We start from the raw sequence: 24,870 nt of genomic DNA, 5'->3' as shown, positions 1-24,870 counted from the left end.
TGGACGCTGTGTGCCGCTGTGTGCGCCAGGGCCGCTTCCCAACTGGCGGCGGTGACTAAGCAGCCCCGAGCAGCTGTCTCAAAGGTCCATTCTTCTCTGAGAGATTTATTGCGGCAAGCAGAGGCGCTGAGATGTGATAATTGCCTTCATTCCCGGACGAAGACCCTGAAGAACAAAAGCCAGTTGCCCGTGAATCCATGGTGTGATTCAAGCATTCGCAGAGAGGGAGGAGTGGGAACTGCGCGCCTGTTGCTGTAGCAAAAGTGAATGGGCATTAATCATAAGGGCAGCTCGGCCCTGCGAGGCGGCTGCCGCGCTGCCCATGGCGCTGCCCGTGGCCCTCCAGCCCTCGCCTGCTCCGCGCTGGCCTGATCCGGCCCTGGGGCTGCTGCGGGGATCCCGGCGCTGAGGGGATGCCACGACGTGAAGCTGGGGGACGTCACTCCAGGGTTGCGCCGACGGTGCCGCCGGGGCTCCTGTCTCTCGTGAGCCTGTCGCACTCCGCGCCGCGGTCATCCCTTTAGGGCCGATCTTCTTCACGCGGATCTCCTGAGCACGCTCCTGCTCGACGCTCACTGCTAGAAGGATCCCCGGTAATTCCGCACTGCCTCTTTTTTCTTGCCAGGGCCAGGGCCCAGCTTTCCTGCAGTAGCCTTATCGGGGACTTTCCCGGAGCGGCGACTGCCTGGAAAGAGCTCCCTCCAGCATGCGGGTTGGGGCGCGGGGCGCGCCGGAGAGCCGGCTCCGTTGCGGGGGTCGGAGCCCGCTCCGCCCGGGGCTCCGCGTCGCCACCGCCGTTCGGGCGCCGTTGCGCGTCACGGGTGAGGCCGGCGGCTGGGCGCTCTGCGGGGGGGACTGCGGGGTGCGGGCGGCGGGGTGCGGAGCGCGGTGTCCCTGCGGGGCAGAGCGGGGCCGCCCCCCGCTTCAGCAGGGCGGTGATGCCGAGCCCTGCTGCCCGCCCCGCTGCCGCCCCGTCCTCCTCGACGGCTGTGGCGAGCTGTCCCTCTCACCCGCCCCGCATCGCTACCAGCTCCCCGTATCCCGCTTATTTCACTGCCCCCGCTCCAAACTTCCCCGGTAGCACTGTCGGGCGGGGAGCTGTGCGCTCTGCTCGTAAGGGTTTTCAAGCTTTTTTGATGAAAAAGAATCGGTACAAGTTCACCAAAGATACCTAGGGATACCCTGCTTTGGCAGGGGGGTTGGACTCGATGATCTCTGGAGGTCCTTTCCAGCCCCTACAATTCTGTGATTCTGTGGTTCTGATTCTGTAAAGTCGCTGCTGAACCATTTCAGAACGTCGTTAGAGTCAGGGCTTCAGAGCACATCTCCTTAGTCCCTTAGCAGCAAAGTGCTTTTACTGCAGTTTTACTGTACACACAGTGCAGCGAGAGTCTCACTGGGGTCAAAGAGATTTCTCGCAGCTCGCAGTGTCACTGCTGAGAGACAGCTGTAGGGCTTGTTTGCCCTGAAGGTCGCACTGCCAGTTCCCATGTTTGTCTCTTTACAAACCCTTATCTACGCCCTTGCTGGCTTTATGCGGCCTTGCACTCCAATTTCTGGAGCAGGATGCCCTGCACAGACAGGTGTTACACTATGGAGGATGGGGCTGCAGGTCAGCAGGAACTGTGCCAGAGCTGTGTTCCCTCGGACTTTAAAAGAGATGTGAAAAGCTACCCGTGAGTTGGCGCTGCTTAACGATGTAATTATGATGGCTCTTTTATTTAGTTAATGCAGATAAAGAGCTTAACTTGCCCGTCTATTGATATCACACATCCATATATGTTTTATCATTAATTACTCTGTATCCTGGAAACAGATGTTAGACTGATACCTTCTGTTCTTTAAGGAGAACTGAAAACTGGTGGGACAACATCCAGGAAAGGTGCCTCAGAGAGCCCTTTTCTTGGTTTGAATTCCAGACTTTCTGAGAATAACAGCCCTGCTCCACGGATTGTATTTCTGTGGAATGCTTCTGCCTCTGCAATGCACCTCCAGTAATATCTTGTTTGTTCTAGCAAGGGCTGAAAGCTTGCCAGTTGGTCAGCATGAGAGACTTGAGACCTGATTCTTGGTTCTTCAGCTTTCTGGTGAGTTTTACAATAATTTTAATAATGTGAATATTTGAGACAGTGTCAGTGCTTTATGGGAGTGTTACAGAACAGCCTTCCCAACAGGTTGGCAGTCTATCCAGGAGCCTCTTTGCCTCTGCAGCTCTTGCTGAGAATCAGACTTCTAAAGGTGAGTGTTCTCATCAGAACTGCTGTTTTTACAAGCAATATTCAGCACAGAGCAACAATGCATTAAAAGTGTTCCACTGCAGAAGTGAAAGTAAAAAAACTTATCTGAGTCTCTATTTTGTAGCTAAAGTTACATTCGTGCAGCCAACTGCGCTGCCTTCTGCCCATCACTGTGCATCCTGCAGGCTGGCTGTTGCTTCCTAAGGCACACGCTCTACTCTGTGTTTTTTTTCCTTCAGATTTTGCTCCTGTTATGATAGAGACCTTGAGACACATGTATGAATACGTGCCCACTGCTTTGGACTGGTGGCATGCAGAGAGGTTCTGTGACCAGCGCTTTGCTCAGCTGCTTTTTGAGCCCCCAGACAGCGAGCAATCATCCTTCAGCAAACTGCTGCAGTCCCACCACATCAGAGGTTCTGTCTGGCTGAACGAAAGGGACGGGGTTCTGCACAAACCAAAATGGAGACGTGAGTATAAGTGGAAGATGAAGAAGAATCGTAGGCAAAACTTGCTCATGCCAGCTGGAATTTCTCTTTCTAGGGAACCATATTGTGCCAGTCCTGGTGTTTGGAGTCAAAACAGACACAAAATATGTGAAGGTGCTCTCTGACTTCCCAGTGCTGCCTGCTGTCACAGCCTGTGCCCATCTCCAGTGGGACACCAGGACTCAGGAGATTGCTACTGTCTTTTCCTATGCTGTGCCAGCTTTTATTAACGAATTCCAGCTCCGTGGCTTTGTTGATGAGGAAGGCTTTGTTAGATTTGCTCTCATTGTCCATGGGCACCATTCCCCATACCTGCCTGTGTTCCGTGCGGATGGACAGTGGCATCACTTCTGTGTGACGTGGCAGCAGGAAAATGGGACCTGGGCCATCTATGCTGATGGTAAAAGGAGGGCATCTGCCAGCGGCCTGTGTACTGCAGGGTTGGCTGCCCCTCAGGCCATCTACGGCCAGGGCACTTTCATAATTGGGCAGGATCAAGATTCCCTCGGGGGCACCTTCAAGGCAAAAGAGTCCTTCAGTGGGAACATCACAGACTTGCATATCTGGCAGAAAGTCCTGAGCACGGAGCAGATTGAGAATGTTCGGTCGTGCTGGATGGTAGAACAAGAGCTTGTGTTTGGGTGGAGCTTGAATGCTCTGGAGATTGAAAGCACTGTTGAGGAAGTGACTGCACAGTTTCTTTGCCCAGGTAAGTCCTCCCTTCCTCTGCATGAGGTCAGCAAGGGATGGCCTGAGAAACAAATCCTGTTCTCAGTGAGGGAACTTATGCAGTTTGTGGAAAAGACCATCTTCTTTGGGAAGGAAAGTGCAAGGAGGTTCAGAGCTGGGATGAGCAATTTCCAAATTGTCCTTAGATCCATAACTCTCATGAAACCCTTGGTCACTGAAAACCCCTGCAGTCACCCTAGCAAAGATAGCTGCTCTGATGCCCCGAGCTAATGAAACTCATTCTCTCTTCCATGAGAAATGCTTACTTGGCAGTGATGGTGTTTCTGGGGTTTGCATACCTGGTGTTTCCATGGGCTGCTGGGGGAGGGGTCTGTCTGTCAACCAGATTGGTTTGGCAGTCCTGATAACATATGAGCTCAGAACCTGGCATTGCCACCTCCTCCAGTTTTTTTCTGGATGCTAGAAGCACCTTGGGCCCACTCTCTGCGCTGCTGCAGCAAAGCAGTGCAACTAGTTTCAGAGCAGTTCACAGCTTTTGTCTTCAGCAGAGCTCACGGCTTGCTTACAGGAAGCAAGATCTGCTTGGGCATGACGTGTCTTTGGGGAGTGGTGGGCCTTCTGTTTGTGTGTTTCTACAGGGCCTGTTGAAGAATGTCGAGTTTTTGAAGTTGGCAGCAGCGCATTCCGTCACACGTCTTGTTTGCAATCTTTGCCTTTTATCTGTCGCTACAGAAAGGGTACGGCATCTGTTATTTATTCGTTCATTGGTTCCACAGCATTCATTCCTGGGGGTCCAAGCTAGGCTCACAGTCAGCAGTGGGGAGGCCCAGTGTCTGCTCTGAAGAGATTACACGGAAAACGTGCCCTAGCAGTGACTTTGCTATGTCAGTATGTGGTCTGATGGATTATACTGTTACTAACCAGTGAAGTGGTCCTTATAGAGTTAGCTGGCTTCTGGATACTATGCTGCAGGGTGCTTCCTAATTCCAGCATCTCCAGACGTGGTGGGGGGAGTGGGGAGGAGACAAAGGCGTTGTGCTGCCTCTCCAGATGGGATCTTGTACTAGAAATAAAATACAGCTGTGAGGTCTCCTTGTCCTGGCTGTCCTACGAGCTCAGCCAGCATCTGAGAGCATTCCCCAGCTTTTGAGCAGAGCATATGTCAGCCACACTGCTAGACAGAACAGCTATGGTTATGCTTTTGTTTTCTTCTCAGATGCATATTGGCAATTGAAAAAAGCTCAGCTGGAATCCAGCCATTTGCTTGTCAGCCATGTGAACACACTTGCAAAGAGGATGGTGGTGAGTCCTGCAGCAGCTGATGGCTTCAGGGCACTGTGAGCAGCAGGAGCTGTTGAGGTTGCTGATTTCTGCTGTTATTTGACACAACTTTGCTAAAAATTATGCCTGTGGCCTCTTCCAAGCTGCTGTTGGAGAATGCAACCAGCACAGCTGTAACTTGTGCTGTGATTAAGCAAACTGTGGCTTTGGGTTGGATGAGGTTGAGGGGGACAAAAGAGTTCAAAATGTCAGGGCAGAGCTCCTTGCCCTCAGGTGTGCCAGCTGGTGGTGTTAGGGTTAGGGCATGCAATGTGTTGCTCGTGGTCCCAGCACACTGCATAGCTGGCAGTTGGGCAGAGATCACAGCTCTGCACTGACCTAAGCTATGCTGATTTCCTTTCCACAGCAGATTCCTGAGAACATCTTTACAAGTAATGTCCGAGACATGAACCTCTCTGTCGCTCTCGGTACTCTTGATGTCCTGGCAACTGTTCTGAGGAAAGAAAAGACACCTGTGGCATCCTCTGACCTCCTCATGGTGCTTCAGTTACTAAAGGAAGTTGCTGACGTGGAAGTCCAGGAGAGAGAGGAGCTGGAGATGCTGGAGCAGTTGGGCCAATATTACATGGAAGTGACTGAGTTAATCCTGGAAGAGCAGAATATTGAAACGTGGTCATCCATCAGCCAGGTGATGTGCCAGCTGCGTGCCTCATCAGCTCATTTGCTCTGTGTGCAGGTCCTTGGCTTGCAGTATGACCATGGGCTGAAGACTTCTTTGCACAGTCGCGTGTCCTTTATGGCCATACTCTGGAGCTCAAGTAACCGCAGTGAGGATGGGCACACAGCCTTTGTGCCAGCGCAGAGAAGGGTTCGCTCCAAAGGCCAGCTCGGCTCTTTCAAGCTTCTCCACTTTGACAGCCCAGATTTGCAGAATTGCACACAGTTTGTGGACTCTGGCGCTATGTAGATTCCTTGTTCCCACATCCTTCTGTCTCTGGCAGGGCACTTCCAGTTTGTTGTATTTTCCATAAGTGGCTGCCAAGAAGTTGTCTATCACCAGACCCCATACTGTTCAAATCACCATCAAACTTTATGTGAGGAATTTCCATCATCCCACCCCCGTTAGGATTTTCTTCACTGGCTTTTTCCCTTCTCACACAGGTCTTTTTTACAGCTCGCATGTATTTGCATGGCCCACATTCTCCACCTGTCTCTGGGAAAACTGTGACAGAGCTCAGCCAGGCCAGCACTTCAGAACTGAGCCAGCATGGGGAGGGAGCCAGGAACCTCCAGAGATGAAAGGATGCTGGATAGTTTGTGTCCACAATTACTCACAGCTTCCTGATAGTGGCATAAAACCAGCCCTGGCTCAGCGTAGGTGGTGTAGGAGATGTATCTGCAAAAGGAGGAAGGACCTGATGCTGCTGGGAGGCCTTTGACTGTGCACAGCGGTGGCACCTGTGCTGCAGTTGGGCCAGTCACCTTCTCGCCTCCAGTGGCAAAACCTTTTCAGGGTCATTTCGCAGTTTCACCAAAATTCAGGAGTCTGATCTAAAATGCAGTTTGTTTCTTTGCTTCCCAGAAGCTTCTTTATTTGTTTGCTTTCTGTTTAGTGGCTATTTATGAACACTGGCAAGTTTCCCTGCTTGCAAGTCTTTTTACCACTGCTGAAGGAACTGGGAATGTTTGCCTTTGAAGAGGACATACGTAGAAAAGCAAAGCAAAAGCTCTAAGCCCCAACATCTCTTCTTCTGACAAAGACTAAGCACTCGTGAAAACTATTGTGAGGTGTGAGAACTGTGAATTAGCAGTGCAGGTGCTGACTTCTGTTATTCTCTGCATGTTTCCAGGCTGTCGGAGGGCCTATGGCTGTTGTTGAGCTCTGTGACAGAGTGGTGTCACTTCTGGCCCCACTGCTGACTTCAGGGAGGACAAAGATCAGAATCCAGCATCAAAATATTGGTGAGTGGCACTGTGAGGTGCAGAGAACAGGGGAGCATCTCATGAGGGCCTGGCTCAGGGTCCATCTGCTGCTGTGACTCTTGGCTGTGGTTATAATATCCTGACAGCTTTTTGCTGCACAGCAGGTCTGAACAAAGGCTGAACTCTGTTTCAGTGCCTGACTTTGCCTCTGCTACAGGGATAGAGGTCAGGAAGCTGGAGCTGAGCAGTCAGCAGCTGAGCAGTGAGACATACCTGATCCAGAGCCCTGAGGAGGACAGGCCTGACTTCATTGAAATCCCTGTTGAAGAGATTCAAAGATTGAAAGCCAAAGGTAGGCCACAAAGCCTGCTGTTTGCTGGTTCTTCCTGTGGCACTTCTGCAGCACATTCAGCAGGAAGGGTCTTTACTCTGCCCACAGGCTGTCTGGAGGAGCACATGGAGGAGACACACTCCATGAAAGGGTGAGGGGCAGTGGGGGAGGTTATCTGGAGCTTCTCCACAGGCACAGCTTGGAGGTGGGGGAGCACAAGACACACAGCATTGTGCATCCAGTCCTGGGGCAGCAGTGCTGAGACCTGGGCTGCCCTGTGTGCCTGCACCCATCCTACAGTGCTCTCTCTGCCCAGGTCTCCGCAGGGTCACAGTGAAGAACATGTGGTTTGGCTACAGCTCCCTGCAGCACTGCCTGCCCGGCCCAGGCAGCAGGGCTGCCTTTCAAGACATGGCCGCCTCCGATGGAGGACAGAAGTGAGTGAAGCAGAAACCCCCTTACACCAGTGGGGTGGGGGAGAATCCATTTTGAAGTCCGTTTCTTGAGTTTCTCAGCGCCTCTCCTTTGGGCTGACATCCACCCTGCTCCATCCCATCCCAGTCACCTTCGCCCCTAGATTTCCGGGGAGGCAAATAGAAAGGGGCCCAGCAGTCAGGGCTCAGGGGAGGCAAAGATGCCTCTACGCGTCCCGGCCCGAGTTGTGCTGTGGCAGCACGTGCTACGTGCACCACAACGTCCCCTGCGTGCTTTTGGGAACGAGCTTCTCCGCTGGCTGACCGTCAGGAGCACAGCCGGGGTGCAGAGCCCCGCAGTCGGACGGAGCTCCTGACCGCCAGGGGGCGACGGCCGCCCGCGCATCCGCCGCTCGGCCCGGCGCTCCGCCACGGCGCTGCTCGCGGCCCCCGCGCGGCTGCTCCGAGCCTGGCTGCTGGAGCGCGGGGCTTTTGGTTCGCCGGCGGGTCGGAGGCACCGCGCGCCCTGTCTCGTATGAAGCACGGTCCTGTTTTCTTGAGCACGCCCGGTGGCGCTCTCTGAGCAGCGTGCTTTCCCTCGCAGGTACCTGAGCACTGCGGTGGGCACTGCTGTCATTTCATCCACCGTGCTCAGCGATTACCAGGAGATAAGCACTTCTGTGCGCTACCATCTGCAGCACCGCACCCAGGTACATCCCCCACCTCAGCTAGGAGCACGGCACAGCCAAACCCCCAGGCAGTGCCATGAGCTTGCCCAAGGCCTCCAGAACTCTTGGGCTCTGTGTGTCCCACACCCAGCTCTTACCTTGCCCTCCGTTTTCCCCGGGAGGTGATGTCTCACACTGACAGCCCTTGCTCTGCTACACTGCAGCCTGGCAAATGGCTGCCACCAGTCTGCATCGCATGTGTGTGTGGCTGTGCAACCTCTTCTTTTCCATCTCTCTTGCAGAACCTGCCTGATAAGCTGGTGGGGCCCATCTGTGCCTTCTGGAACTTCAGCCTCAGGTGCCTTGCTCTTGTTCAGGTCACCAGATTTATAAGCTTTTATTTTCACTGCAAAAACAAACATAACAACATAAATGTAAAGGTAAAAAGTAAGGATCTGTAATTCTCTCACATCTGCTATCTGCTGGAATAGAGTTCTCTCCTTTAGAAAAGTCACTCAAAAGCAAGTCACTTTTAATGAGGTACGTACAACTAAAATGGTCAGCCTTGATTATGATTGTTACCTACCAGAAAGGCTTGTAGGTACACCAGCATTCAGGACAATTTTCCTGTGCAAGCCTACTGAATAAGGCAAACCTGCTGAGACCAAACCACTAGAAGTGCCATCTGTTACCCTCTCCTTCCTCATTGCAACTCCACATGAAATTCCCTCAGTGCCTTGGCTTTCTGTTAAAGTTGCCAGTCATTTTAATATGTTTTCATTTTCTTTTGCCACATGTTAGCCCGGATGCTGGTGGGATGTGGTCAACAGCTGGCTGCTCTGTGGTGACATCTCTCCCAGATTCCACTGTCTGTTTCTGCAACCACACCACAAACTTTGCTGTGCTGCTGCAAGTGTATGAGATAAAGGTGAGCAAGCAGCCTTTCTCAACTGATCTGTGGGGTGGGTGCAGGAATTGCAAGCAGCACGTTGTTAATTCACGGGGGTTTTGCCTTTTGTTGTTCCATGACTGGGGCAGAGGACCACCAAGGAGGAGCTCACGCTACAAACCTTGACTTTTATCGGATGTGGAGTTTCCTTTTGTGCCCTGCTTGTTACCTTCATTTTATTCTTGGTGGTTGGGTAAGAAGAGTTATTACTTGTGGCCTTTGTATAGTTTTTGTTTGATATTTTGCCTCAGTACAAGTGCAGAAAGCACAGCTTGTCAGTGTCAAGTTCTGTTGATGGGCGGGGGAGAGCTGGGGAGCTGCAGTCGGTTGCTGGCAGCAGAGGGTAGGGAAAGGAGAGGTTGGCATTGCCTATGGAGGGGATGCAATACTGTGGTTTCCGTGGAGATATTTACATGAGCTGTGCTCACCCCTCAGTGCCCGTGGAAAGGCATTTATCACACAAACATTGTTTCCCATAAAAGCTGCTCCGGTAGAGCTAATTTTTATAAAATAAACAGTGCAAGGACTGTTTCTCACTCAGCAAGCACAGAGATCTGCCCTGTGTGAGCATAGCAGTGAATCCTCCACCTACTCCCTGCCTGTCCCTCAGAGCACTGGCCAAGGGCAGAGCTGAGTGCTTCCCAGCACCAAGTGCTTGTGCACCGTGGCAGTCCTTTGCCTCTTTGGACTGTCATCTTTGCAGTGAATAGTAGAAAGATCACACATTATCCAGGCAGGTCTGCACAGCCCAGCAAGCACCCTTCAGAACACTTCAAATCCCTTCACTTGCCTGCAGCTGAGGTCTTCATGTCTCCTCCCCCAGTGTCCCCAAGAATGAACGAACAACTGTACACAAGAACCTGATCTTTGCATTAGCTGCAGCAGAAGCTCTGCTCATGTTCAGTGAATTGGCCAAGACCAACCAGGTAAGCTCACTAAAACATACCCTCGCAGGACCAGTCCTGCTGAGGTGTTATCGGCAGAGCTAACAGAAGTTTAATTCCTTCTATTAACATTTCATTAGCTACCTGTAGTTTGCATCTAGGAAAGAACTGTGACTCTGTGTTTGAAGTGTGCAATCTGTCAGGAAAGTTCACCTCTTGCTTCTTACCACAAAAGCCTTCAGGAAATACAAGCAGTTGTAGAACAGCAATGTAGGAGTTGCAGTTTTCTTCCTGGATGCACATTCTCAGAATTTTCCAGAGGACTTTTCTTCCTGAAGGAGCATGTGATTTCTCTCCAGGTGCTGTGTTTTCTGGTCACTGCCTTCCTTCATCTCTCATTCATGGCAGCCTTCTTGTGGATGCTGGTTGAGGGGCTTCTCCTGTGGAGTAAGGTGGTAGCAGTCAACATGAGTGAAGACAGGAGAATGAAGTTCTACTACGCGACAGGCTGGGGTATCTACAGATTCCTCTGCACTGCAGACTCAGAAACATGCATCAATTATTTTCTATAGCAAACGTTTCAGAAAATAGGAGAAATTCCCCCAGAAGTGGAGCAGTCAGACCAATGCTTGGCTTGGCTCAATATGAGAGCCTGCTGTCACTGTTCCTCAGAGGCTTTCATACCCTAATGTATCAAATCACCACTCTCAAGATGTAAGCTAAAAAGCATTTCTGTTATCTCTAAAACCAAGGGTTCAATACAAAGAACAAGAGGAAGAAGCTCGTGGTAAATTCTTGTAGAGAATCGCTACTGTATTTGTTATTAAAATATAGTTATGTTCTTGATTAAGCAGTCTTCATTCTGAGTGATTCCTTTGGGTGCATGAAATTCATTGGAATAAACAGATTTATATTGAAGAGAAGCTTATTTAGGTCACTGCACCTTGCAAAACACATACCTAGTTGCATACTGAAAAAGTAGTTACAGTATTTTGCATTGTTTTATGTTTTTGATCATTCATTTTGTTAAAACAGCAGTCTGAGTAAATTACTTTGGTCAGGGCTCAGGATTTGTAATGCTTTATATCTAAAAAAGGTGATGCTGACAGCATATAAATCTGGTCTTGTAGAGCTGGGGCAGATTTCAGCTGTAGTAAATTCACATTGTAGTGGGGTTTAGGAGGCTGAGCTGCAGCATGTCGGGTCATGGGGGTTCTGAAGCAATTTTCTAGAGCTCAGCTGATCTGCTCGGGTCATACTTGCTTTTTCTGGGTTCTAATTTATTTTATCTTTTTATTTATACGTATTTTTTAATTTGTGCAGGCCTTCCAGCCATTATCGTGGGTGTGACCCTTGCAACTTCCTTCAATAACTATGTGGCAGACAACCACTGCTGGCTGAATGTTCAGACCAATATCATCTGGGCCTTTGTTGGGCCTGTTCTCTTCATCCTGGCAGTAAGTGCCAAAGCCTTCCTGGCAGGTCTGATTCCTGCGTCCTGGTTTGAGGAAAGCACTGCAGAGTCAGCAGTCCCAGCACTTCTGCAGCTAAATGCTTGCTCACTGGCTTTCCTGGTGGTTTTTGAGTTGGGAATTTTTGTTAAACTTCACACATAAGCTCCACAAGTCTTTTTAATCAAAACAGATTTTTTTATATTAAAAAATAGTTAATAAAATTGTGTTGACTAGATTCTGTTTTGTCTGTTAGACTAGGAATGGTGATAAATGTGTAGGCTAAATGTGACTTCACCTTAAATAAAGATCTGCTCATCATATGGGAATATCATCCTTGAAGTAGTTATCAGTATCACAGCAGAACAACACGGCAGCAGAAAAAGGTGCAGCGCTGAAGGAGGCTAGAGCAGCCTCTTAACAAGACATTCCTTGGGAGAGGTTTTGAGATCAGTTTTTACAGGCCTGATACTTGTGCTGATAACCCTATAAGGTATTTCATTTTTCTCAGGAGCGATAACACGTTTCTTCACATTCTGATAATTAGTTACTGACTTCCCAGAAAAGAGACTCACCGCACTGGAGTTCAGGTCACTGAAGCTTAATGGGTCTGCTGGCTCTTTTCTGACAGGTGAACACCTTTGTGCTTTTCCGGGTGGTGGTGGTGACTGTGTCCAGTGCTCGCAGGAGGGCAAAGATGCTGACACCCAACAGCAGCCTGGAGAACCAGATTGGAATACAAATATGGTAAGCAGATCACAGCACTGGCTGATGGAGTATAGAATGAAATGGAAATGCTGTTAAACCGAGGGTCTTTGTCTCACTGCATGTGATGACAGTCTGAGTTGAAGCTGTCTGGACAGAAAGGATTTTCTCCTCTAGAGTGGCTGAGCATCACTCAAAGGCAGTTCCTCTGCTGGACTCTTAACCACTGAGAACATTAAACCTCTGTGCTGCTGAGCAGCTTGCTGTCAGGTGTGCAGACATCCTGTAAAACAGTAACTACAGGGAAGTGAGGGAGCAGCCTCAAGTGTTTTCAGGAGCCAAGGGACATGAAGTGCCTGGTTTCCTGGAATTTCACAGAGATCCGAGTCAAAAAAGGGAGTCCTTTCCACAGAACTTTGTGGTTCAAAGTCATTACTTCCATAGCACTTGTACACGCTTACCAGAAGATGTACCCAGTATAGGGGCTTTGGGCTATTTAAAATAATAAAAAGCATTTTCTAAATGCTTGGGACTTGGTGGATTGAAAGGAACCCCGGCGGCAATTACATGGGGAAGGAGAGGCAACATGGACTTCTGTAATCAGTTAATGTAGGGAGACCTCTAAAAACTGCTGCTTGAGTCACTACTTTATCATCTCTATGAATTTTTATTGTTGTTAGCTGGCGCCACATACCCCTGCTAGACACGCATTGTTCCCCTCTATCATAAATAAATTTTCCCGAAATTACAGAGGCACAAAGATAGGGCAGTGCAGGAGGGCAGGGTGACATCCATGTGCTTGTAAAACAACTACAGAAGCCCTTCTTGTAGCAGCAACTCCAGGGAAATAGCTATTTTCTCATGGCTAATGACGTCAAAGAGCTCTCTTCTTATTAACTCTCAATGATAAAAAAAGAGCAAGGCTGGCACATCGCAGGCTGGGAAGTGAAGTGTTTGGTTTTTCTCCCCTAATTTTGCTTGCAAAGGAATGTTTCATTGCACCCATCTTGGGTGCTGCTTGCTCAGCACCTCGTCAGAGACGCTTGTTGGGGGTACAGAGCCGTCTCCCAGGTAAAAACAAGGAGAGCTCTCTTCTAAACTGCAAAATACAGGGCAGAGTGCTCCAGAACCCACAGTGCTCCACAGCCTAGTACGGTGCCAGTGCAATGCTTCTGCTTTTAAACATGCCCAAGTAACTCTGAGCTTTACTTTCTGACAGGGCCACAGCCAAACCCATCTTGGTGCTGCTGCCTGTGCTGGGACTGACATGGGTGTGTGGGATCCTTGTCCACCTCAGCATCATTTGGGCCTACGTCTTCATCGTGCTTAATTCCCTCCAGGTGAGTCCTGAGCCACCTTCATCTTCACCTCACAGCCAAGCAGGTACCTGCTGTTTCTCATGCTGCAGTGCAATCCACCTGCATTACCAGCTGGGAAACTTTGTCAGGCTTGAAGTCCAGCCCAAGTTTCCCAAATTGTTGTGCTATTTTATCTGGAGAAACTTAAGCTCCTGCTCCCAAGATATGAAAGATATGCCCTGTGCAACTCATCCATCTGACGTCCCCTCTGCACCAGCCTCTGGAGTGTCCTACTGGTGCTACATCTTTCTAGCTCAAATCTTATTTCTTACGTTAGGGAACTTCATTTTTCTTCCAACTTTACTGGTTTCTTCAAAAGAAGAAAACTTTAACCAGTGTTTAAGTGATTAAAAAAGCAAAGTAAATTGTATTAGTTACAGCAGCAAGGAGTGCTTTGTTCTGCACTGAGGTGGAACTATTCCCATGACCTCAGGAGGCTGAGCCTCAGGGACGCATGGTGACAAAATATCATAAGGGTTTGCTGAATTGCCATGTGCAATTCAAAGCATCAACAACCTGGCTGACAAAGCATTCCAAACCTTGAAAGAAAGCAGCTGTAGATGGAGCTAGAGAAGCACTAAACACCACTGCTCCTGATATTTGCAGGAGAGATAGTTATCCCAAGGCAAAAGGGAGGCATCTTCACAGACAGGTAGTTCCTGGCAGCAAAGAATCTACATGGCCTCAGCCCAGCCCCAGGTACAAAGACTGGACCAGTCCAGATAACACCAGCGTTCACCCACAGTCAGTTCTGTGGCTTTGTACTAGATACTCACATGTCTATTTTTCAGAATCCCTTGCCCAGTTCTTGAAGGCAAATTTTACTCCAGGGGATCCAATTCAAGAGTAATTGGTTACTATACTCCAAGCCATTGAAATTTTGGTTGTAGAAGTCCTCCATCTGCCTCTATGTTTTGGATGCTGTCATGCAACGGAAAGCACAGCAATGATAGCAGAGATAGCAAGCAGCAACATCCACCTTGGGTGAGATAGGAGAAGAGATGGTAGCTGGATAAAGATTTATTTTCTTCCTTTGCTTTCTAAGTTACTGCTTCTTTTGTTTTTCTTCTTTCTCCTAATACTCAGTGTGAGTCTGGTTGTGTGGGCAAACTGTCAAGGGTTTGCCCATGAATATGCAGTGCTTGTTTGCCTTCTACTCCTTCTTTGCTAAGTTCAGGTCAATTTGGAAATTACCCTAGAAAAGGAATTTTGATGCTGGTGGGCAACTGTGGAGTTGAGAAAAAGCTGGGATAAAAACGTCATATTTCAGCTCCTTTTCTGGCTGGCCTATTGAGGACAGCTTCTATAGATTGCCTTGGGATTTCCTCTAAGGCTGGTGTGCTTCTTTATGTGCTGGTGTTGTACTGGAAAGTTTTGCTGCTGTAGTTGTTTGTTTGACTGCTTTCTATTTAGCTGAGGAAAATGAAGACTGTTTTCAAGGTTACTCTGTGCATTGACACCACACCTGGCAGCTCCTCCTCCAGCCAGGCAGCATGAGAGCTCAGCCCAGCAAGAAGCAGCATTGTGAGGTGCTGCGCCCCAGGGGGCTGCAGTGCTGTGGCCAAAACCCGACCAAGATGAGCCAGCAGTCCCTGTCCTGCCCAGCTAACAAGGCAAGAAACCTGTAATTGGTCAATGCAGCCCCTCTGCTATCACCATGAGATCGGGGCTGGGGTCAGCCCAGGGCTCCTGTTTTGCCCAATTCTGCTGATACTGTGAGGGCTTCACACCTCTGCCACCACGGGAGAAACCAGCTGGAAAGCCTTGCAAGGCATTGGGCTGTGAAATCCGAGTGAGACAGATGCAGGAAAAAGCTGTTTCTATGGGCTTCACTGACAGCTTACCCTTGCTTTACATCTCTGGGCACCTGCTGCGCACCAGCAGCAGAGCCAGCTGCCCAGAACTGAACCGGGCTGACAGAGTGGGGAAGGGACCCCGGTGCTACGAGCTGTCCTGATACAGGTGGGATGACTGGGGGTGCTCTGGTTGCTCCTGGGGTGCCCCCCTCCAGCTCTGACCCTGCCCCGCAGCCTTGACCCCGGCAGCGCACAGTCAGAATGAGGTGCTGCCCTTCCTGCCGCTGTGCCCTGCCTGTGGCACGGCTTCGGGCCGGCTGCCTTTATTCCTGAAGCTATTTCATGTATCTCCCACTCATCCAGCAGTTCCTGGGACAAATCTGGAGGACTGCACAGCACTGTGCTGAGCAGTTATTCCCCAGTGATGGCTGCTTGCTTCTTTGACCCCTCCCTGAGTGGAGCCGGAGCTGCTCGTGATGGCGGCCGCTGAGGAAGATGGCGGCTCTGCTTTGCTGGGGAGGAGGCGGCGTGGGCAGCAGCAGGGCAAGAGCAGCTCCTCTGGTGCAGCCCTGCGCCACAGCTCTGCTTCCGCCCGCCACTGCAGCTGGGCCTCCTCTTCTTCCTTGCTTTCCTCCCCGCTGACCTCAGCGCTCCCTCCCCCACTCCTTTCCTACAGAATGATTATTTCAAGGAAGACCTGCCTTGGCAGCCTGGCCAGAAATCTGCTCTGGAGGAGTGACCAGCGTTGTTGTCTGAAGGACAGGTCGTGGCACGGCGCCAGGGTATTGCTACCATTACGCCTGCCAAGAGCTCGCAGATGAAGAGCGAGGCTCATTGAAGACAAGATGGATTACTTTTCTTGCTGCAGCTGATTTATCTAGCTGCGATAACAAACACCCTACAGATATAACATAAATCTGGTGGACCAGATAGGGCTGCCTTAAGGCCAGAATTGTTGGTCTGGAGCTGTAATTAGCCCCTGGCTGTGGCCTCCAGGTGGTGCTCGCTCCAGGCTGTGCCCAGAGTCCTTCCCGCTGTACAGCTTGTGTGAGACACGAGCTGTGGGTTAGAACAGAGCTTTGGGCTGTGGCACAGCATTTGGTTGCTTGCTGGTGCCCAGTACTTTCATACAGGAGCACCAGTTTGGTGGGAGGGAGGGGGGCCAAGACCGTGCATCCCGAGCCATGGGGTGCCAGTCTGGGAAGGTTTTACCCAGGCTGCAGAAAGCCTCTGAATCAATACCCCCTAAACATGCATCAGAGGCTCCTGATGGCACGCAGTGGTCTGTCACTACACGGGACAGAGGAATTGTCCACAGCATCACGCTGCGTTTTGTGGGAGGATGGCCCAGGTCCCCGTCCATGGGCTCAGCGGGAAGGGAGTGCTCCTTCCTGGACTTCAGTTTCCCTTGCAACAAATTCCTGGTGGTTTCTGTTTCTGAGATCTGAAGGAGGTGTTTCTGGAGGGATTTTGCATGCATCAGTGAAGAGGAGTGTGGGAGAGTGTTGGGTGAGGGGAGCAGCGGTGCCCAGCTGGAGATGCCGGCTCCCCCTAAGTGACTCCAGAGAGGCACAAAGCAACTTCTGCCGAGTGCCTGAACTGCTGCTGAGAGGTGAGATAGAGGGAGAGGGAAAGGAAGAGGGACTGGAACAGAAACCTCCTCTCCTTTGGACTCTCTGTGAAGAAACTTTTCTCGGGCTTGACTTTAGGAATGCTCTTCTAGCCCAGCTTTCCCCTGGTTGTGCCCAGTGTCTGCCTCTTCCCCTTAGCCTCATCCTCAACTGTTCTAATACGCATCAAACTCATTTCCTCCCATGGAAAGTAGCAGCAAAGCAGCTGTACATCTCTAACTTTCTGTGTTCTCTCCTTTTCAGGGCCTTTATATATTCCTGGTCTATGCAATCTATAACAGTGAGGTAAGAGATACCCCTGACTGAGGCTTTGTCACTCTTCAGAGTAGCAGTGAAGCAGTAGCTGGGATTGTAGTTGATGCAACAGAGGGCATAGCACAGACTGTGCTTCTGGGATAGCTATTGCTTTTTGTCTGTGTCTTGCTGGAGGATGTCTTGCTCTGCTTGAGTTGCTGTGTCCCTCTGTAATGTCCTTGCTCTTCTTCAGGTACGGAATGCCATCCAGAGGATGAAGGACAAGAAAAAAGCACTCTCATTCACAGTAAGTCACAAAGAAGCCTTGCTGCCCCCCTTTATTCATCCTTCACCCATCATAGGAGGGCCCTAGCTACGTATGTTTGGACTCCTTTAAGGGGATAATGTTGGAAAGAAGTCTTATTTTCATTCCCACTTGTCCTGTGTAGGAAGAACAGAGGCTGGTTCCTTCCTTTGCAGTCTTGTTGGACAATGCAGACCCAAGATCATCGAGCAAGATTAGGAGACAGCCTTCTGCACCGGGGTGGGATGAGAGCTCACGTCCCAGGGGTAGCAGTGTAGATCAAACCAATCTTTAAAGTTGAATCTGGATCCAGAAAATACACATGTTACAGTTTTCACTGACCTGAATTTCTTCCCTGTCACTGCAGAACTGCTCTCATCCCATCAACTACTTATCAAGTCCAAGAAACACCACCTCCTGGGAGACCGGGAAACCGAGTCCTGCAGCAGCGAGTGCCTCTTCAAACCCTGTGCAGAAAGATCCTCCAGTGAAGAACATCACCAACAGAGGTAAAGAGAGTTGTTGGCCCAGACTCTATCGTGAGACCACAGTTTATCCCAAGGCTTGAATGTTGGTATGCATTCACTTGGCAGGGCGCTGAACCCATTTGCACATTGGGCCTGTGTGAGCACACAGGGTGAGCACAGCATGGGATGAAGGGTTCCCAGGGAAAGCAAGGGACTGTGAGCACGTGGGTCTCAGAGGGATCAGGGCTGTCCCTGTGGGCTGGCTGAGCATGAGCAAGGGGTTCTCATAACTGCATTATGCAGCACTGCCCTATTTTCAGGCAAGAATCCATGTTTGTGTCTAAAAATGGATTTCCTAGAGGAGAGTAGGTGAAGGTGGTGATGGGAAATAGCTTTTTGAGCTTTAGGGAAAAAAGGTGTTGCATGCTCCATCCAGTTTGTGGGTGCAAGAATATACTTGCAATTATGGCTGGCCGTTTGGTTCAGTGGATGATGTTTAGGGAATGCAAAGTTTATTGGTAAAGCATGAATATTTCTGTTCCAATCTCCAAATTCACTGTGCTGCTTTGTCCCCTAGGCAACTTTGGAGGCAAAATTCCCATGGGGATTTCATCAATCATGGCACCAGAGAGACCGGTAGGTAATGCCTTCTGATATTCGTCCACCTTCAGCCACGCAGAGAGCAGTGGGGAGGAAACCCCCAGAGCGGACGTTTTCAAGGAGAGCACTCCCCTCTGAGCTGTGGGGAACTGGACCTGCTGCTGCTTTGTTCCCCGCTGCACTCAGGGCTTTCAGCCCCTCTCCTGGAGAGGAGTGTGATGGAGGGGTGATCTATGGCAGGGGATACAAATGAACAGGAGCTAGTGAATTTGAGTTTGTAAAGCAGTGAGCAGAGGATGGTTCAGATCAAGGCAGGAGGCTTCCTCCAGGGACTGCAGATTTAACACAGCAGGGGTTTGCTGTCTGTGCAGCAGCCAGGTTGTATCCAACCAAGGAGGGCAGCCCAGTGTTCTGCAGCCATTTCACTTCCCTGGCAGACGCCCGATACAGAGCTCAGCAAGGTATGGCCTAAAGTGGAGAACAATTTAAATTTGACTACTCTGATACCACTTCCATCTCCCACTATTGAAATGATCATCAGTCCTTGTGCACTTGACTTACAAGTGCTGTAATTTCCTCAGAATAAAATCCAACTACTTTCGTATAAGTCTCTCACTGAAGGATCTCTCTCTCCCTCTCTAATATTTATCCTTTGAAAACCTGTGTCACATAGACAGCTCTTATTTATCCAATAGATAATACTTCTATAGCTGGCATATCATTTTGAAGCCACTCAATAAAATCCATATTTTCATCTCCCGTGATTTATACTGTGGTTAATGCCATTCCTCCTTCATGCTAAACACCGACCAGAATTCGCAGGTGATGCTTTTCTCAGCCAGCCAGGTGTTTGCTGTGTAAACTGGGAGCAGAGTTAAGCTCTCTGGCACAAAACGCGAGACGTGGGCTAAAGAGATTAGCCCAGAGGCCTGAGTTGTCTAATGCAAGGGGTATTAGGAGGCAGATTTCCTAAATGCCAAGGCCATGGCATTTCCTAGCGAGCAAAGACAGAAACTGCTTTCCTCTGTATGAGGGTCACCTAGGACTTTAGTGTGTCATTGCTGCTTAAACATTTCATTTTCAATGTATTTGTTTCCTTGCTAACGAAGGTGTGCTCAGCAGCGTGCAGCAGGCCAGGCTGGTGCCTGCATCTTGGGGGGCAGGGATGGGCACAGCACTGCGCCCCATGCCAACCTGTGCCCCTGTGGAGCCATGAGCCCCGCACTGCTGAGCGGCTCTGTACAGCATCAGGCCCTGGCAGTGGGGTTGGCAGGGCACAGGGCCCTGCGTCGTGCCACCCCCGGCTAATGGGCACTGCTTGCTGCGTTATATAAGTCAGTGCTGTTTTCCTGCTCCCTGCCAAAGTGAGTCATGTAACTCTCTGGAGGAGCTGTGAATTAAGAATGCCGCTGGCAGCTGCACAATAGTTTGGATGAAGAGAGGATGCTACTTAAAAACGTTTGAAAACACTTAAAACGACAAAACACCAAGCAAGTGAAGATACAAACACAGACAAGATGTTCTTTGTGTTTCAGCTTTTTAAAATGTTGTTTGGTGATATTTATTGTTGCGGGGCTGGGAGCAGGAATTTCACACCTTGGAGCATTAACCATCACTTGGGCACATGGAAGAAGTTTATGTGCGGGCTTCTCCACGCACAAGGAAGTTCTCTCTGCTCTGCTCCTGGTTTTCACAATGCTTCTAGCAAGTGCCCAGGCTGCAGGTCACACCAGGGCTGGGGCTGAGCAGCGGAGCTGCCAAGAGGTGCAGTGAGTTGCAGGGAGCCCTGCAGAGCACCCATCTCTGTGGGGCTGGGTGCAGGCACTGCAGGAGCTTGCTTGCAAGAGAGGGCAGCTTGGTGCTGTGAGGAGCCTTGCTGGCCTTGGCGGGGAGGGCTGGGGGTTCCAGCCATGCAGCAGACTGACCCGTGCTTTCTGCTAACAAATGTTCTCCCCTCTTTCAGGCTGTAGAGCTGACAGCATTCAAATCCTCAGGTAACGTTTCCTTCTTCATCTTCAATTTATTTTATGCCAATCCTCCTTTCTCTGATTGCATTGTGAAGCATGAACTGGAGGGTGGAGGGCGGGTTATTTTGCTCAGAGTGTAGGAAGTGTTTTATTTCCATCATGCCTTGGTGGCTGCAGTCCTGGCAAAGTGCTGAGGCATGCCCTGCAGCAGGGGTGAGGAGCAGGGTGTGCCCGGAGGCCCTGCAGAGCTCGGCCATAGCTGCTCATCTCCCAGCACCCATGTGGCTTTTTCCAGCATCTCTGCAGCCTTCCTGCTGCCTCCACCTGTCTGCAATTTGCTGTGCACAAGTGAAGCTGTAGCTCACAGACTGGAAGGCAGCAGCCGTGCAACAGATGCGTGCAGGCACCGGGCAGCAGTGGGAAGGGTCCAGCACCCTGGGCTGCTTGGCTAGATTCAGGCTGCTTCCAGGGGTGGCCGCAGCTCTTTAATGCCACAGGGTATTGCAAAGCAACAGCTGCTGCAGGAATCATGGGCGGGTGTTAGGAGCAACTTGCTCCTGGAGAAGGGAAGCCAGGAAAGATGGGGTGTTCAGACAGGGATGGATTTATGAGCTTAAAAGCAGCCATTTAGCTTCTTCTGTTTCAGGTTGTAGAAAGGCCAATGTCACCATGAAGGTGGGTAGAACTGAAAACAGAAATCCCTTCTAAGCCCCAGACCTTTGCTGGGCTGCAGTGCTGGGGGGGCTGGCAGCAGCTCAGCTCCCTGCCCTGCTTTGGGCAGGTCCCCGACTCCTCTGCACACAGGTGCAGTGTATTTTGTTTTGTTTTATTTTTTATCTGTCACTGATGAGTACTGCAAGCACTCTCAATGCAGTCTCTCGATGGGGTCACTCAAGCAGACAGTGCAGGGAAGAAGCAGCAGGGATGGATTGATATTATTTTTTCTGCGTTGTTACATTTTCTTTTGTCAAGGGATGCAGTGCATTAGCAGGTTCTGATTTTGCTCCATATTAAGTGTCTAAGCAGGGCAAGCTTAGACTGTTTTCGAGAAGATGCCACCCAGAAGCCTTACAGCTTTCCTCCCCACAGTGGACACATGAACGAGGCAGACAGCAGTGTTTGGGAGTAAACGTGCTGCAGTCCCAGGCTCAGCACTGTGCACGCTGAGCACGTGCACTGGTGCATCTCAGCCTCACCTGCTCCTGCCTATTTTAATGAGCCACATGTGTAATTAAACTCCAGCTGTGTAAAGAGGTGGGCTGTTTAGCTTGTTTTTGCTTTCTCAGGTAAGCCCCCAGCATATGTTTAAAAAAACGCACAGCCCTGAGCACATGGAAGGGAGCCTCGCAGTGCCGTGCCTTTGGGGTTAGGAGAACTGGCAGGGCCCATGCACAAGCTGGCCAGTCCTGGGGCCTGGCTTGGTGCCTCCCCTCTCCCTGGGTGACCAACCACACAACTGCAGGGGAAGCAACAGCTGGAGTGGGCCCACGTGCACACAGCTCCCTGCGAGCCTGGAGAGCAGCTCTGCTCGCACCTGGGGCCACGGCTTGGGCTGTGCTTCAGCCTGAGGGTGACGGAGAAGATCTCCTTGAACCAGAAGAGCCCTCCTCTCACACTTGTGTGCATGTAAGGCAGCGAGCACGGCGCTGTGCTGCTCTGCAACGAGGCGCAGGACTCAAAGATAAGTGCTTCCAGCCATTAAACATATGAAGTACGAGGCAGCAGTGTCCAGCTGCAGCAATGCTGGGATGACCCCAGGGCAGGGCAGCATTGCACATGGTCGTCTCAGCTTGTTTGGCAGCACAAAATGCTGTGTAGCTCTTGGGGAAAACAGCTGCCGGGGAAGCAAGCCGTAGTCCTCTGTGTCTGATGGTGATTGAGAGACAAATCATCTGAATACTCTCTTCTGTTTGTTTTCTCCCCAAATAGTTTAATGCGAGAGATGTACTTTGCCCCAAATGTGTTTATTTGAAAACTTCCAGCCAGCTCTAATGCAGATTGTCATGGTGCCAGCAGCAGGCCTGCAGGAGGTTATGCAAAGATGCAGGAGGATACTGCCTGCCCCTGCCTGAACCAGGAGATCTCGTGGGCAGGAGGGAGGAAGCTGGGGGCTGGCAGGACCTGCTTGCAGCTGCCCAGCAGAGCGGTGCTGGGCCTGGGGTGGCATCCATCTGCCTCACCCCTTTGCAGTAATTGAGTGCAGCCATGCTCTTGCTACCCATGCAAGGGTCACCAGTGGGGTTCATGGTGCAAGACAGAAGGGCTCAGGGCAGCACTTTGCTGTGTGTGAGGGTGAAGGCAGATTGAGCCCAGGTAAAGGCCCAGCCAGGTTCAGGAGCATACAGCATGCTGTTCAGCAGGGTGGCTGCGGCACAGGCAGGCTGGAGCTGAGTGCTGCCCCCACAGCCCTCCCTCTCTCTCACCCCCAATATTCGGTCTCCCCTTCCAAGGACTCAATTCACTCGGAGGGGCCGCGTGCTTTTCGCAGTAATGAGCTCCAGCCCAGCTGTACAAAGATGTGCATTGCATGGAGCACTCTGCCCAGATTCATTACACCCATTATGTAAGAAGGGGATGGCTGGGGGGATTCACATGTTTGCACAAACAATAAGTGCTGTCTTCCTTGTCTTGGTGAACAAGAGCTCCAAGAGGCCTCCACATCCTCCATCTCTTCAAGTGATGGCTTCTTTGTTTCCCCACGATAATTTCATTATTCGGTTTGAATACATTTATATGTTGCTAAGCCACACATAGCAACATGGATCTTGTTTCCACGGGCCAGCCTTTCTGTGATCAATATTGAGTATTTCTGCAACTCTCGCAATACTGCCTTCAGTAGGATTTCTTTTAAAATAATGGGGAAATGGTGGATCTCAGGGATCTGCAGCCAGCCAGGCACTGAGCGTGCCATGGGTGCTGGGGAAATGCCAACCCACTGGGCTGCCCTGTCCCTCCCTGCCCTGGGTGCTGCTGTCCCTCCCAGCTGGGCAGAGAGGGCCCTGTACCTTGATGGGGGAAGCGCAGCCCAGGCAGAATCAGTGCTCTCTTCCACAATACCATTGGTATTTACATTAAATCTTGCTGAAACCTTTATTCGGTGCGTTCAGAGCTGGCGGTGCCCTGTGCAGTGTGTCTGGTGTATGTCACTGCTGAGCAGCTGAAGGAGAAGTCTGCCTGCTCTCTGCCTGTGCCCCAGGACCCCAGCAGGGCAGTGGGGAGCCACCCTGCCCTTCTCACAGCCAGTGCGGCTCAGTCCATCTCTCTTTTGCTTTAGGTTTCTGAGTGCCATGAAACTGGTGGTTCTTCAAACAGCCAGGAGGATGGTGGGCAGAGGAGCTGCTTCCCATGGAGGGCTGCTAATTGTGCTTCTTCTGAGCATCATGAAAGACACGGCAGGACAGGGGCTGCAGGGGGTTCTCACAGGGCCATTGGGCTCCGTGTGCTGCTGAAGGCACTCCACACATCCCCAGCACCACATTGCTGCCAGCGCTGGTTGTGCCACTACCAGAGCTGGTTTCACTTGGAGGATGTGGTGTGGGACACACTGTGCCCAGGGCTGTGCCCACACAGGGGGAGAGCATCGCTCTGCAGGGCAGGATTGGTGCTGGGCTGCATGGGAAGCATAGGCATCAGGGAAGACGGTGGCTTGCTTCAATTCTTTTCTAAACCAGCTGACTTTAATAGCTTCTTTGGCTGTGTTTTGGACAAAAAACTCTCCCTTCTCCTCCTGGTTTCCCATCTGGCTGGTTGCTCCCCCCTCCAGCTGGCGTTACGTACTCCCTCCATTCTGTGCCTTGGACTGCTTCTCCTGTTACTTTATAGTGTGTAGAGCGCATGAAACGTGGGTTTTTTTTGCTGGTTATGATGACAGTAAATGCTGATTTTTAAAGGCAGCCTCCTCTCCCTGTAATTTGTCCCTGGGAACAATTCTGTGGGCACGTGCGATAGCTTCACAGGTTGGAAGTGGTGCAGGGCTGCAATGCGAGGGATCGGGGCTCTGTGATCCCATGGGCTGGCTGTCCCATCACGCTGTGTTCCTTCCTTGGTCTCAGCACAGCTTGTGCCGGATGGCATTTATTTATTGATGGAAACCGCAGCCCTCAAAACATCTCTGTACTGGCCAAAAACCACAATCTGGGTGCAGAAACACCACTTCTGGTGTCAGCATTTCCAGCTGTCGGGGGCAGGGGAGTCCCTGCTCGGGGCTCTGCCAGTGGCACTGCCTTCGCAGCCATTGCTTGATGCTCTGCTGAGGTTTTGCTCCCTCCCTCAGCACATGGCATTGCCCATTGCCTCCTAAATGCTATAATTCTCAAGCTTATTTGCAAAACATACTCAGAGTTGCTATGGCAATTACATCAGCACTTGGAATCAGGTCCTGAGTCACTGATGCCCTCCTATTGAGCCACAGCAGTGGTCCCCTCCTGCTGGGGTCCCACGGGTTGGGGGCTGGGGGGCTGAGCAGAGCCCTGGGGTGGGGAGGAGCAGCGGCA

The 24,870-nt window shown here is 50.9% G+C and overlaps 1 protein-coding gene across 4 annotated transcripts; it reads left to right on the top strand.

Moving 5' to 3' along the window:
• Positions 1-130: 130 nt before the first annotated feature.
• On the top strand, positions 131-24,838 carry ADGRD2 (adhesion G protein-coupled receptor D2). Of its 4 annotated transcripts, none has more exons than XM_042879239.1 (26): positions 131-593; positions 2,020-2,087; positions 2,175-2,238; positions 2,477-2,707; positions 2,781-3,434; positions 4,054-4,152; positions 4,632-4,717; positions 5,103-5,384; positions 6,547-6,658; positions 6,837-6,971; positions 7,267-7,387; positions 7,968-8,073; positions 8,334-8,389; positions 8,833-8,959; positions 9,070-9,173; positions 9,804-9,906; positions 10,224-10,377; positions 11,188-11,321; positions 11,947-12,062; positions 13,240-13,360; positions 17,049-17,090; positions 17,293-17,346; positions 17,711-17,852; positions 18,388-18,446; positions 20,374-20,404; positions 21,467-23,629. In XM_042879239.1, the coding sequence occupies exons 2-26, from the start codon at positions 2,046-2,048 to the stop codon at positions 21,475-21,477; spliced, it is 3,186 nt and encodes a 1,061-aa protein (XP_042735173.1). In that variant the 5' UTR covers positions 131-593; positions 2,020-2,045; the 3' UTR covers positions 21,478-23,629. The 4 variants fall into 4 exon arrangements, with proteins under 4 accessions (XP_042735173.1, XP_042735175.1, XP_042735172.1 ...); XM_042879241.1 differs by having other exon boundaries at positions 2,016-2,087; positions 5,106-5,384; XM_042879238.1 differs by having other exon boundaries at positions 2,016-2,087.
• Positions 24,839-24,870: the final 32 nt, after the last annotated feature.

This window comes from Lagopus leucura, unplaced genomic scaffold (genome assembly GCF_019238085.1).
Source record: "Lagopus leucura isolate 7727_CA_CO unplaced genomic scaffold, USGS_WTPT01 Super-Scaffold_100022, whole genome shotgun sequence".
Classification (NCBI taxonomy): Eukaryota; Metazoa; Chordata; class Aves; order Galliformes; family Phasianidae; genus Lagopus; species Lagopus leucura.
The sequence above is the reverse complement of the archived record's forward strand: the minus strand, read 5'-3'. Positions and strand labels throughout refer to the sequence as shown.